Source organism: Varanus komodoensis, unplaced genomic scaffold (genome assembly GCF_004798865.1).
Source record: "Varanus komodoensis strain SLA01 unplaced genomic scaffold, ASM479886v1 scaffold4, whole genome shotgun sequence".
In the NCBI taxonomy this organism is placed as follows: Eukaryota; Metazoa; Chordata; class Lepidosauria; order Squamata; family Varanidae; genus Varanus; species Varanus komodoensis.
This window is the reverse complement of record NW_025335941.1, coordinates 15,005,711-15,019,711: the sequence shown is the minus strand read 5'-3', so window position 1 is coordinate 15,019,711 and position 14,001 is coordinate 15,005,711. Positions and strand designations below refer to the sequence as shown.

Below are 14,001 nucleotides of genomic sequence, written 5' to 3'. Positions count from 1 at the left end.
TTAAAATGCTAATACTGCCAACAAGGGTGTGCCTAAGCAGCTCATTTGAGCTGTTCGCTGACTTATAAATGTAAAAATAAAAATAAATAAGCAAGAGAAGAACTGCTGAATTCCCTTCTCTACCCTGTAAAAGCAGTCTTTGTTAAACTGGTGCCCTTTAGATGTCTTAGATCTCAAATCCCTAGCAGTCCGAGCCAAAGGAGCTAAGAGGCAGGAAACCTGGGAGTTATTCTCCAACATATCTGTACTTCTGCAAGTTGCAGAAGAATGCTGTAAAATGTGTACTGACTTACATCAGGCTGTAACCTGGGATGAGTATCCATCGTATTAAGCAGCCTTTCCCAACCCCAGTGTCCTCCAGATGCGTTGGATGAGAACATCCCAGGAACTGCCTTTTATGGGAGTTTACTCCAACATATTGGGGAGGGGGGGTCGCAATGTTGAACAAGATTGGTGTACAAAATAGAATCATTCCCACTGCAGAAGTAGGACCAAAAAGTACAGGAGAGGTCAAATGTGTTTTATGCACCAAGGACTTTCTAAAGGACACTGCTTTCTCTTTTCCCATCCCCAGGAGAATGCTTTTCTTTTCAGATCTTGGTAAAGTATCTGAAAGTATTAGCCTATTCTGCAGCAAGGTGGAAATAAAGGGACAAGTCCTCAGACTCAAGACAACACCTGCTCTTCAGGAGGCAGTTGAAATGCAAATTATTCAGCCCACTACCCTCCACCACGTAAGAAGTACTTGTGTGGACTTCCCCACAGGAGCACACACAAAAACGAGAGCACTAAACATCTCTTAGAGTCGCCCTTTTTGACTGGCAGGGCAGGGGACATAAGGACAGAAACTGCAAACGGAGAGACACAGCAGGAGAGAGAATATGTTGTAATCTCGCTAGTTCCAGGCTGCATTCCACCACTGTAGATTTTGGACAGTAAGAAATGTTGCGTGGTTCCCCTCTCCCGGCCCACTTCAGCCTTGGCAGAAGCTCATCCACAGCCTCTGAGCATCTTGCCCATAATGTGGCGCTGATCGCTCCTCCCATCATCACACACATATCCCACCGTTTCTCTTGCTACAAGGAACCCAAGGCAGCCGAGATGGGCCTTTCGTTTAATTTTCTTCTCTCAACAACCCCGTGCGTTAGATTAGTGGGCAGTCTGACTCAGAGAACCGCAAATCCCCCAGCGGCCTTCCCAGCCGAGCCGGGCCGGGCCCACAAGGTGGAGGTCCGAGTCCCTGCCCAGCGGTTGCGCCATTCCGCCGTGGCGTACGCGGCAGCGAGGGGCACAGCGGGCTGCGGCGGCTGCATCGCAGCAAGCGAGGGGACAGCGGCTGCCCCTTGCGCTGCGCTGCGCTGCACGGCTGCGCCGAGCGGCGTGCGGGGGCGGCGGGCCGGGCCGCCCGGGCCTCGGAAGCTGGGCGTGCCCGGGGCGGCGCGGCTCCTCCGGGGACAAGGTGCAGCTGGGCGCTTTCGGAAAGGAGGAAGTGCAGGAACGGCGGCGCGACGGGGCCCGCGGCATGAGGGGAGTTGAGAGCAGCAAGGAGGACGAGGACGAGGCGCCGGGCTGCCGCGGCGCCGCGCTACCCAGCGCGAGGTCTGGCCGCGCTGCGGCGTAGTGCTCCGCGGTGGGCGTTGGCCGCAGCCCCCCTCGGGTGGACGCCCCCTTCCGGGCCTCGTGGCCCGGGCGATGGCCTGGCGAGGCTGGCACTGGCTGATCTGCAGCTGCCTTTTCTGCTTAGGTAAGGTGGAGGAGCAGCTTGTTTCGCCTGGGGTTCTCCTTGGAGGTTTAGAGGGTAGGCGTGGGCAGAAAGTTCTTCTGGACTACTTTGAAGCTTGGACTTGCACTCTCTGCCGTCCCTGCCGGTTGGCCAGTGCTCAGGGATGGTAGGAGTGGAAGTCCAAACAAAGCACCTGGGAATCTGCTTGCTGCTCACCCTGGTCGGGGAGGACTGACAGCAGCTGCGGGGTGCCATTGCAGTTTGGGAGGGTGGAGTGGTGGAACAGGGAGTGGTTCACTGGCACAGCAGATGTGGTTGCTCTGATTCAGAGGCAGCCTCCTCCCTACCTGATGCTTCCAGATGTGTGGAAATACAAGTCCCACCATTCCCAGCCATGTTGGGACTTGTAGGGAAGTGGTAAAGGTACCCTTCATGAACTGAGTCCCACTCATGCGAGATACCTTTGTCTCATTTTAATGATTTCTCCACTGGTGGCATCTCTCTTCCACTAGACCTTTTCCAGCACCTCATCCCTTGCCATTCTAAAGGGTAACTCCAATCCTTTGGTGAAAGTTTTGCGAAGATGTGGAATTAGACAAAAATGTCCCAACTGGAAAAGTCCTGCTTTCCAAGTGCTCTTCTGTTCAAACCAGTATGGTTTAGCCTCTAAACCACAGAGTATCATTCTAAAACCAGGAGGAAAGGCATTTTTAAAAAAGTGAAGAGCATGCAAAGTAACTGAACAAATGGAAAGCTGTGACTGAATGCTCTTCAAAAAGAGATGGCACCTAAAACCAAGAGGGATTTTTTTTTTTAAATCATCAACATTGCACCCCCCCATCAACAATGGATGCTCAGATAGTGGTTGAAGACAATCAGTGGCTAGAATGTATTTTCTCTAGAAATCCTTTGGACCACTACCACTGTAGTCACAGAGGCTTTAATAGAACATATGGAACTACAGAAGCATTCTAGGTTTTCTACATAATCAAGATTCAGATATTTTCCTGATTTTATTAGCTTAATTGTTCTGATGCAACTTTCTCTTCTCATTAACAGGAAGTTTCAGTTTTACCTCCTAATAGAGAATTGTGAAATCTTCTCATGATAGATTATGATTTTGCTGTTGATTAGATCAGGGCAGGACACAATCTCTGTCAGCGTGAGGATCCAGTTTCATTCCAGAGAAGCTGGTGGGGGGGGGGGCATTCCCATGCTGGGTGGGGCCAAAGGGAAAAGAGGGGGCCCAAAATACCAGCATTGTTTAGGCTGAAGTACTTTAGTGCTGGTAACTACGCCTTAGGAAGGCCAGTGCAGTGTAGTGAGTAGAGTGCTGAACTGGGACTTGGAAGAGAAAGATTTTAGTCCACACTAGCTATGAAGCTTATTGGTTGAGTTTCAGCCAGTCACTGACCCTCAGCTAGACTTTCAGCTTGGTTCATCCCATTGTGGTGAAAGAACCTTGAGAGCCTCTCCCAACAATAGTTTTCTCCATGTTTTCTCTTTGACTTTTAGCACTAAATGGCAAGTTCGGGAAGGAGAAGACACTACAAGAAATTGGTAGCCAATGGTGGAGTTCTGCTCAGCTGTAACTCTTTTAAAATGCTTTGCTTGTACTGATTCCGTCTATCTCTGTTTTGTTGTTTGGAATAGTAGACCATACACATACTTTTGTCACTATTCTTATGTGGCTTGTGGGTGAGAGATGAACTGATTGCACCCAACTTTAACATCAGTGTTATTACCACAAGCTAATGTAATAACCCCTGGATTAGATCACATTAGCAGAAGAATTAAACAGATTTGGGACAACCTCGTGCAGTTTTGACAGATAAAAGGCCAACAACTCCATGCTGGTTGGGTCATAACAGGAGTTATGCAGGAGCCCTTTCCCATTGTACACATGCATAGACCTTTCTCCTCCATGAACTTATCCTCCATGGTGTAGTTAGCTATATGGAAAGAAGGAACATGATTGCTGCCTCTCATTTCTGGTTTTTGTTATGTGCTGTCAAGTTGTTTCTGACTTATGGTGGCCTCATGAACAGAAGCCCTCCAAACTGTCCTGTCCTTAACAGCCCTGCAAAGCTCTTGTAAACGTCTCTATCATGTTCTACTTAAAAGGTTCTACAGACATCTGCTTGACTATCGCTGGAGATGAAATGTTGGATTAGATGGACTTCTGGTCTGATATAAACAAGTCATTCATGTGTATACAAATCAAACACTGGAATTAGGGTAGGGTTTATTATCCCTTGATGACTTGTATGTTCATCGCCAAGAGTCTAGTGTAGGCTCTCCAGGTGTTTTGGCTTATAACTCCCATTGGCCCTAGCCAGCTCAGCCAATGTTGAAGGATGATGGGATTTTCAAGCTTTACTCATTCCTGGTCTAGCAGTTTACAGTACCTACATTCTACTCAGCTGTTGGCTTGAAAGCAGTGCTGGTTGTGGGCTTGCAGAGGGTTCTTGGGCAAAATGTCCTCGGTAGAACACCCAGCCCTGAGTGGGTTGGTTGGCCTCCTTGCCACTGGCACCACTACCCATTCACGTTGTCTCTCCCCCTGGACCCACTGTGCACGGCTGCCCAGAGGAAGAGTGGAAGGCAGTCCTCTCTTCGTTCCTTTCACTTGGAGTTCATGGAACTTGGAAATCGGGCAGCAATAGCAACAGGTTCTAGAGGTTGGCAACGGAACCTCTGCTGGAGTGTAAGTCTTGGCAGATGCCCAGCAAAGTTGCAAGGCAACTTGCAGCCTCATTTCCTTTTTCTGTTACAGCCAGCGGCTTGGCCCCACTGATATCTTTCATATGGAAAACTCCAGAGCCAAACAACTTGAATCTCACAGTCCCAAGTCAGTGTACAGTGATATTTGCACCCATTTTCACTCATAAAATTCTTGTGGCCAGACTGTTACATACATATTTCCTATCAGTTCTCCATACCTGAAAATGCTCTTGCATATGGAAAGTAGTGTGGGTGGCCATGATCCCAGGCACATTTGTATTTGGGCTTAAGGGTACCCCTAGACTGTGACCTTTGTGTCCAGCTGACATATTCACTTTCTTTTCTAATCAGTTCAGATTCCTTTAGATTATACTAAATGGTTCCAGTATGACAGCTTTGAAAGGAAGATAGAGCTATTTTAGAAAACAAATACTAATTAGGTTTCCTTTTGCTATAATTAAAACCACATTAAAAAGAGAGGTTGAATACCATCTTGCTGTGCTGTGAGGTTCATGGAACACTTTCTAGTTTCAGTTTTGTAGCAGCCTGTGTTTAAAAAAAAAAAAATACAGAAAACGGGATAGGGCAACTAGTGACTATTAGCAGACCAGTGGGTGTAGAGAAACATTTCGGTGATTCAGCCTTGACTTGTAGCAACACCAACATTCACAATAGTTTACAAGAATGTGTGAAACTGGCCCTATTTGGAAGGTCACTGCTGATCAGTTTCTAGAATATAATGGATTTTTTTTCACAGGACTTTTCATTTCATTCTTTAAAAATCCTATTTACAATTGTCTTTCTATTCTTTTTAAGCACTGACAGAGAAACAGAAAAGCTTTTAAATAATAAAATTATATTTTTAGGGGGTAGCTTTGTAAAGCAAAAGCAGGAATGATCACTGCACTGTCATTGTTGTTATTACTATGTAGAGTATGAGGATTTTGCAAGAACACTGAATTAATGAAGCACATTTATATGTTAAACGGATTTGAATATATGGAGGCACGGGGAGGTGGTAAAAGAACTTCAAGATCTCATATTAAATAGGATATTTAATATTTCTATATTACAGTACATGGAATGGTTCCAGAACCTCAAAATGTAAGAATTCATTCACTAATGTTTGATAGCATTCTCCAATGGGATCCACCTAATTTTCATGAAGGAAATGTGACTTACACAGTTCAATATAAGCAGTAAGTGTGAGATGAATGGCTAATTTGAATACTCTGTTTTTAATATTTTAAAAAGTCTCTTCCTATTGTGTTGTCTTTGACATCATTTGCTGGTCTATTTAAAACTAAAAACATCCACAGTCTTTTATCCTATTAGACTGGGTTTTTCCCCCTCCATTCCTTCACATACAAACTCCCTATCCCTGTTTGGATAAAGAATTATAATATTTGAATGATACTGTACATATATTTATGATAATTATTCTATTTTACAAAATCCAGTGAAAATCTTGTGACTTACCACAAACATTAATTTTAGGATAAGGCTCAGAACAGGCTCCTCTTTCACATGGCACATTGTGGTTACACAAAAGCGACACCATATTTCCTGGGGATGATTCCCCTCCTTGTGCAGAGGGGGTCAACTTAACTTCAGTGTCAGAAGCAAAGGTGCTTCTTCTCCCCTGCTAACAAGCAATGTTAGGTGCTCTGAATCATTACTTTGAAGCTTCACATCTCTGGGACAGTATCTTTCCCACCACAGTGCTGTCCATCTCCAGTTGCTCAAATAAATAAAGGAACTGGGGGCCTACTGACCTCTGTTGCATTGCATCTCCTTGGGTTAGCTGGCTTCACCTCCTGCTGCACCCGCCCACATCTTTTTGCCTGAGGTTTTTCCCAAGGTCGAATTACCTCCTCTCCCCTTTAGAACTTATGTAAATGAGCATATAGACATTTCTGTTGCTTTGTGTTCAGATCCTGTGTGCCTGAGCCCCAGATCAGTACCCAGTACCACCCCATCACTCACGCCTTTAATCCAGCCTGTATGCTTGCAATGCCCATCACAGCCATGGAGACCACTGCAAAGTTCTGTCAGGATTTGTAAACAGAGGCACGCTGTCATCTAACCTTTTGGGCCACCTTATATTAGCTGAGGAGGGAGAGGTTCATTCCAGCGCAAGAGTAAATCAGGTGGCCGGGACACAATGCCTGCATTCGAAATTAGGATCTGGAGCTGTAATGCAGGTGGAATCATAAATAATGAAGGGCCCTGCCCAAGTTTGCACAGGCATTCAGAGAAGACTGGAATGGGAAAGCTTCAGAGTCAGTTGGTAGAAGGGAAAAACATCTTGTGCAAGGACAATTGTCCTTTGCTGGTCACCAGCAAACTAAGCTTTCTTCAAATAATACATGCCAAAGCTGTATGTGATTAGTTTATTTAGTTCAATATAAGCATGTGGGGGCTTTAATTGAAATTGGAACTGTGGTGCATTTAGGGGAAGATTTATGCTCCCCTCACCTCCATTTCCATTCTGAAATTCCTCGCTTTCACAACACTTAAATGTCCCCTCTGTGTGCTTACACTGAAGTAATAAACAAGTCACAGATAGTTTCTATACATGAATTGAACAGCATTTAGTTTGTCCATGTAAAGGATTTAGGAGTCAAAATATTGGAATGTGAGCTGAGTAATGGATGAGTAATGGTAATACAATTTGCTGGCCATATTCTAGTGCATTCATAATATGCAATAATATGCAAGCAATTATGCATAATATGCAAGCCATTTAGTAGCTCTCTCTGTTCCACTTCACTGTTTTGTCATCAAGGCAATTCCCTTTCCTGGGTTCATGCTACTTGTTATCTAGGGTATTTCCAAGCAAGGTTTTTAGTGCATAATCATCCTGCCTCAAACACAAAATTTTATTGAGGGAGAGGTGTCATTACCTCAGAAAACCCATTCAGGAACCAAAGATGGAATTGTTCCAGAATATCATTTAACTTGTTTTGCTAGGAACCATCCATCTGAAGACAGCTCTACTGCCTTAACATCAGAAAAGGCATGCTGGATCCGACCAAAGCTCCATCCAATCCAGGGCTCCATGCAATCTAGCTGCCCACAGATTCCCTCAAGCAGGATGGGTGCAAGACCTCCTCCTGCCCAATCACTAATGGTCATGCTGGCTAGAAATAATGGGGATTTGGAAGTGTTCCTGGAAGCTTATAGGAAACCCAGACAGTTGTTGCACAGCTGTTTGAATCTGCTTCTGCTTCCTTCTGTGTGATTTTGCAATTGTTAAAGTTCCAAGTCATTAAAAGAGAGAAAATCTTTGGGCAACAATAAAATACCGCCCATTTTTTGCAGAAATACTCTGTTACCTCTGAAGTTACTATAATCATGTCACAGGCAACATAAGGGCCAAAACTGATACTTTCACATTGTTATGTATGACTTTATTTACAGATGAGTAAGTTCATTGTGCCTTGTTCAGTAGCAGTAGCAGTTGGGTTGAGCAGGAATTTTCAAACAAGCATACCACTGCAGAACAGTATTGGAAAGAGTTTTTTCAACATAATGTTCCGCATCATAAAAAATAAACCAGAGAATGAAATGGTTGTGGTTACAATCATATATCCACTTACCAAGGAATAATCCCTGTTGAAGTGACTAAAATTTACTTCTCAATATACAAGCATAGGATTGTATTGTTAGTTTTGTAATATAATTGGTTTATGTGTTTTAGATAAATTTGTCCAATATATCAGGGTATGAATGAAAAATGATTTAACACTGTGGCTTAGTGCCTGAAACTTGCAAGAACTCTTTATTCACCTAATTCATTTTGCTTCCTTTTTATAGACTTAATAAATTCATTGACCTGTGCAAAAGAATTGACTTCACAGAGTGCAATATTACAAGTATACCTATATATGGTTCAACCAATGTAAGAGTTAGAACTGAATTTGAGGATAAGCCATCATACTGGATAAACATTACTTTCACACCATACACAGACAGTAAGTAATTTATAGATTCCACAGATTGATTCTTTGTTGTTTGGCTTTAAAATACTGCTTTCCAGTTCTTTATATTATTTTCAAAGCTTTCATGATAAGTTACCATAGAAAGAGATTGTAATAAGGAAAAGACATATGTTTGATGGTTATATTAGAACTAATTCCAGGATATTATAAAGTAGACCATGGTAAAAAAAATTACCTATCCTCTTTTTTTTTTTTTTTTTTACAGAAAAATGGTCTCTGTGGGCAAACATCCTATAATTCCCCGCCATTGGGAACAATGAATAGCCAACAAACTCAAAAGTACTTTTTTAAAAGAAACCTTAAAAGGGAAAATTATAAAATGCCCTTGAGAAAAGTAAAGAAAAGAAATGTCTGCCCAGTAACAAGATTTACCTTGTACCTGATTCTCAGTTTGATTTGTACACTTCTCCTAATTTGTGCAAACTTCTTCTCTAGACTGAACAGATAACATTTGCACAAATTTTGGGGAAGTTACACAAACCTCATCTTTGATTGCTGCTTGAGTTGAGTCTGTTTCCCGTTTGTGCTGAGAAAGCAGCATTTGTGAACAAAAATGGGGAATAAGAGGAGCGCCAAGACAGTGTTTAGAGAACCGTCCTTCCTTACTCACACACCATTGCTTAAGGGGGGCAGGTGGCATTTTATGCTTAGGAAAATGAAGCTGATCTGATTAAGGTGACTAACCCTCTGAAGAGCCCAAGACTTTGTGTGACACATATTTAGTCATGCTTGTGACACAAAGTTTCTTGGTGAATTGGGAAGGTAGACTTAAGATGGTTATTTTTCGGAATCTCTGCTGGGTTCACCGCACAGGGCCTGATCTATGAAAACAGGCTGACCTTTACAGCAACCTCAGTGATGGAAAGGTGAATGCAGAGGTGGGAAGAGGTGCTGAGCAAGGGGGAATGGGCTGCACAAACTAATTTGCTATTTAAATAGGCAAAACTGCCCTTCTGCGTGGGTTATCATTAAGGGAAAAGTTACTATCTGTTTTTCTCTTTGGATTTACCAGCCTCTGCCTTCTCTCCTCAATGAATGACTTAGAAGTGCAACTTCTTTATACAAGTGGAGCAGATTAGATTCTCTGTCCTGCTGGATCAGTAGTGTCAATAATATAAAATACTCCTGATTACCCAACAACTACTATCAGATATTGAATATCAGATGTTTGGCAGTGAAAATCAAACTTCAATTCAGATATGAAGTAATGAGTTTTAAATGTTCTGCACTTACCAAGTATATTATTGTTGTTGTGACATTGCATGTATACCCAACACTGCTTCCTTTTCCAAGGAAGCCAAGGCAGCTTCCCTCTCTCTATTTTATCCTCACAGCAACAACCCTGCGAAGTGTAGTAGCTTGAGAGTCTGGCCCAGAGTCTTCCAATGAGGTTCATGACTGAGTGGAGACCCAGATCTCTCAAGTCCCAGTCCAACACTCGAACTACTACATCATATTGGCTCCTCGTAAGGCATCTGAGTATAGGAAATTTGAAAAGGCAAATATATTTAGCTTCAGAGAAATAAAACAGCCTATCTCTGCTAAATAAATGCTTTTGGAAAGGGAATACCTTGCTTGTTAGCAAAATATCCATGTTGTCAATGGAAGATGAAGATGCTTCCCATGATATCCTTTGATCTGACCGACACATTACTAGAATCATTACTCCTTTGTCTGTGCTGCTTCAGGGAAGCTTTCCAAAAGCTGTGCCCTTTGGAATTGCTTTATTGTTTATTGCCCTTAAGTAACTTATTTGGATTGCCTCAACCAATTACTTTTTTAGTAATATGTTTTCAGAGCTCACACTTACAGATTCCAAATTGGTGATTCCATAAAATTTATAATTTTATTCAATTTACTGACGATGCTTTTTGTTCTTACAATGTTGCATAGAACAATCCACAAAGTTTCTGTAAACTTCTTTCTATTCAGGCACTCCCACAGATCCATGCTGTGAACACAAGGAAAATTATTACCCTGCTGAGTTTACACAACCTTGAAACTAGATCAGAAGGCAGAGAACTATTTGTTCGGAGAGTCATTTTCAAATCTCCCTCCCTCCCTCCCTCCCTCCCTCTTATTTTTAGTAAAATAAATATTAACCCATAGTAAATGTTTTGAAGCCAGTGAGCTGGTAGACACATTATCTTTCACATTTTCATGTCTGACTCAAAACATAGTTACTGGTTTTACTTCTCAGTGGTACCAAGCCTGTCACTAAGCAATAGCCAGAAATAGCTGAGATGCTATTAGAGTAAATGCAGCCCAATTCTAGTTTAATGAAACAGATTGTATTCCTGGCAATCCTCTATAGCAAAGCTTGAAAGGAAGAAGGAAGAACACATGGACTACGATTCCAGACCACTACCAATGTCCAAAGCACCCATTCCAAGTCATGGAGATGAAACTGGGTTGAGTAGTCATGACAGGAAAGCTACTTGTATGGTGGCTTGGTGGAATGCAGCAATAAATGCACATACCACTAAGGCTTCAAAATTCAAGATTATTATACATGCTTAAGAAAATCTAATAAATGATACAGTGTCTGTCTCTTCAGTGTCAGCAGAGATGGAAGCTGAGCTCATATAATCTCAAAAGAGGTATTTTTGAAAAATGACACGCTTCTGCTCTTGGCAAGGCCAGGGGACAACACAGCAATTGTTCCATTCAATTGTTCCATGACACAAAAAATAATGTGTGAAGGGAAGTACATTTTGTGCTGCTTTAAATTAGCTGGGTAATAGTTGCTTAGAAAATAGGAGTAGCCCTTGACAGCCATCAGCCTTCCCCGATGTGGTAGCCTCCAGATACGCTGGATTGCAACTGCTGTCCCACCCCGACTAGCTGTGGTGATGGCCATTCAGAGGGCATTGGGTTGAGGAAGGCTACAATACATACCACAGTCATCGTCAGTCAGTGTACAAGGGGTTCACTGGCTGTTGCTCTCTGGCATGAAGAGAAACAGGCTATATACATGCTGCAGCCTATTCTATATGTTTAAATGGATCCAAAAGCAGAGTAACAAATGCGAGTTATCACTTGTTTTTCAATTCCTCGTTTAGCAAACATTGGGCCACCTGCTGTACAGATTGGAACCACGAAACCTGGGGTCTTAAATGTACAGCTTACTGACCCCTTTTTTATACGTGATGGCAGCAAGTCTTCCTTACGGGATTTGTATGGTTCGATACTTTACAGGCTGCTAATATGGAAAAAAGATGGTGGCGAGCAGGTAATTCTTGCCAGCTTTTGTGGATCTGGCTTGATATGTTGGTATCTGAATGTACATCTCTTCATCAACAAATGCACAAGGACAAGAAAATTCTGCTGAGTTTTGTGTCTGAAGGCTAAGCGTTGATCCCCAGGGTCCTAAGTTTTCTAGAAAATTAGAAAATCAGTAGAAAGGTATGCTACTGGTTGTGATCTGTATTGCAGAAATCTGGAGAACACTCAGGAAGTCAGATGTCTCTCAAAAGAGAGAGCCCAAAGATTCCTCACTTTTCTTTCTGTGCCATTGGCTGGGAGCGGAAGGAATACACTTGGCTCATAGGATCCTCAGGCTGTGGCACAAACAAAACAAAATGTCCCAGGATGTAGGTCACAACCACTTGGCTCCACCTGGCTCACAGGCATAGGATGGCAATTTAAGTGAAGAAATGGGGGGTGGGAAGAATGGCAGGCCCAATATCAGGCAGTTTCAAAAAAAGTAAATGGTGCTCAAGGGCACCTGTGCAAAGGAACATGGGTTTTAAGGAAGGATTTATAAACACTTGAGGATATTATGATTCTGGGGTGGGGGGGGGCGGTTCTAGATCTAAGGAGCAGTATGACTGAACTAATGAAAGCAAGGGAGGGAAGAAGAGGGACCATCTCTTTCCTGAATTAAATAAAATTGCATTGCATCACAGAGCAGTTGTAGATGTGAACTAAGTTAAAACTGCCAAGTTCGTGTAAACCATACTTCCAACTCTTCCCCTTTTTGTTCCATGTACTGGCAATATTAGTTCAGTATCAACCTCTTTACTGCTTTACCATTGTTTCCATGGTGCTATATCAGTATGGATCGACATTGCTGAGATATCTTTAGGTTCCATCATCACAAATACATTTACTAGCAATCTTACCTGTATCCAACAAGAAAATAGGGTTGCAGGTTTCATTGTTATAATGATTTTGTTTTGTTTTTTTCCTCCTAGGTTAGAAATGAGAGTATAAATCATACTTTTCAAAGAATATCTGACTTGGATCCTGGTACAAAATATTGTCTTAAAGCTCAAGCATTTATTGAAGGATTGGATAAAAGTGGAGAGTGGAGTGAAGATGTTTGTATTAGAACAGCCAGCTCAACTAACACTGGTAATATTTAATGGCTTAAATGTGTATTCATAATGGATAGTCATATACATTCTGTCCTCTGTGACTTGGAGGGGAAAGTCTTTCAGTGGCTCTAGTCCTTCCTTGGGAGAAGGGCTCAGAATGTGGTACCTGGAATAGTTGTGCTCAACTCCTTGGCCTGTGTGGTTCCATGCAATTTGTTTTGTCATCTATGCATTGGACACCTGCATGAAACTACTAGGAGGGATTATCAGTTTACTGTGATACTTAGATTTATATTGTTATCATTGTAGTCTAGGGAGGCCATATTGATTCTGAATTGGGTTTTGGTGTCAAGGGATGGTCTGGAAGAAGGTAAACATGCTGAAATTAGATCTGCACATGGCAAGAGTGTAATTGGTTTGGAAGCCTCCCTGGTATGGGATAGAATGCCTGGCTCTCATAAATGGGGTTATACTCTGCTCAAAACAGGTGAGGAGCATGTGACCTTCCATATGTTGCTGGATTGCAATCCCTGTCAGCTGTTTCCAAGCTATCTAATAGTTAGGAAGTCATGTTTACAATTGGAGCGCAACAATTTTTGGAGGGCTGTACATCCCAACCCTGCCTTAAATGGTCAGGTTAGTAGGTTAGGAGTTTTCCTGGATCCAGGTTTTTTAAATTAGATTTTCTAGTGTCAGCTGTGGCTGAGCATGCTTTTGCCCAGTTTTAACTGGTGTGCCTGCAGCACCCACTCCTGGCTCAGCTAGACTTGATCATACATTCAGTACGTCTTGCATGGATTCCTGTGCCACATTTAATGTGGGGTGGCCCATGAGAACCATTCAAATCTCAGTTGTGCTGAGTGCTGCTGCTAAAACCTATGTTCCACTATCAGTTGACGATGTTTCTCTTTCAATAAGCTTGATTCTGTTGTTGCCAAATTTAATTTACTGATTGTTTATTTTGGCCATTATGTTTTTGCTCTTTGAAGCTGCTTTTAATCTGCTAACTGTCTGTTCATTATGGAAGATTGTCTATACACTTGTTTTTATAAGCTGTTCTAGAGGGGGAAAGCATAGCATAAATGTTTGTATAAGTAAAAACGTTCCAATAGAAACCCAAAAGGCCTGGTTTATATTTGGCTGTATAGCTATTCTACATATGCCCAGTCATGACTGAAGGCACATTCTACATGCACTGCCAGTCACATGCCAGCCTTTCATTAGCATGCCA

The 14,001-nt window shown here is 42.5% G+C and overlaps 1 protein-coding gene across 3 annotated transcripts in view; it reads left to right on the top strand.

The window, feature by feature from the left end:
• The first annotated feature begins 1,435 nt into the window (after positions 1 to 1,435).
• IL10RB (interleukin 10 receptor subunit beta) overlaps positions 1,436 to 14,001 on the top strand; it is a 17,477-nt gene continuing 4,911 nt past the window's right edge. For 2 of the 3 annotated variants that reach the window (XR_006415920.1, XM_044442519.1), the window contains exons 1-5: positions 1,436 to 1,744; positions 5,523 to 5,646; positions 8,267 to 8,424; positions 11,514 to 11,683; positions 12,648 to 12,807. Coding sequence is in view for 2 of the 3 variants with exons in the window: in XM_044442519.1 (XP_044298454.1) it covers positions 1,693 to 1,744; positions 5,523 to 5,646; positions 8,267 to 8,424; positions 11,514 to 11,683; positions 12,648 to 12,807 (664 nt within the window). In the remaining variant the exon portion in view is untranslated. The remainder of the gene's footprint in view (positions 1,745 to 5,522; positions 5,647 to 8,266; positions 8,425 to 11,513; positions 11,684 to 12,647; positions 12,808 to 14,001) is intronic. The other variant, XM_044442520.1, reaches the window with a different exon arrangement.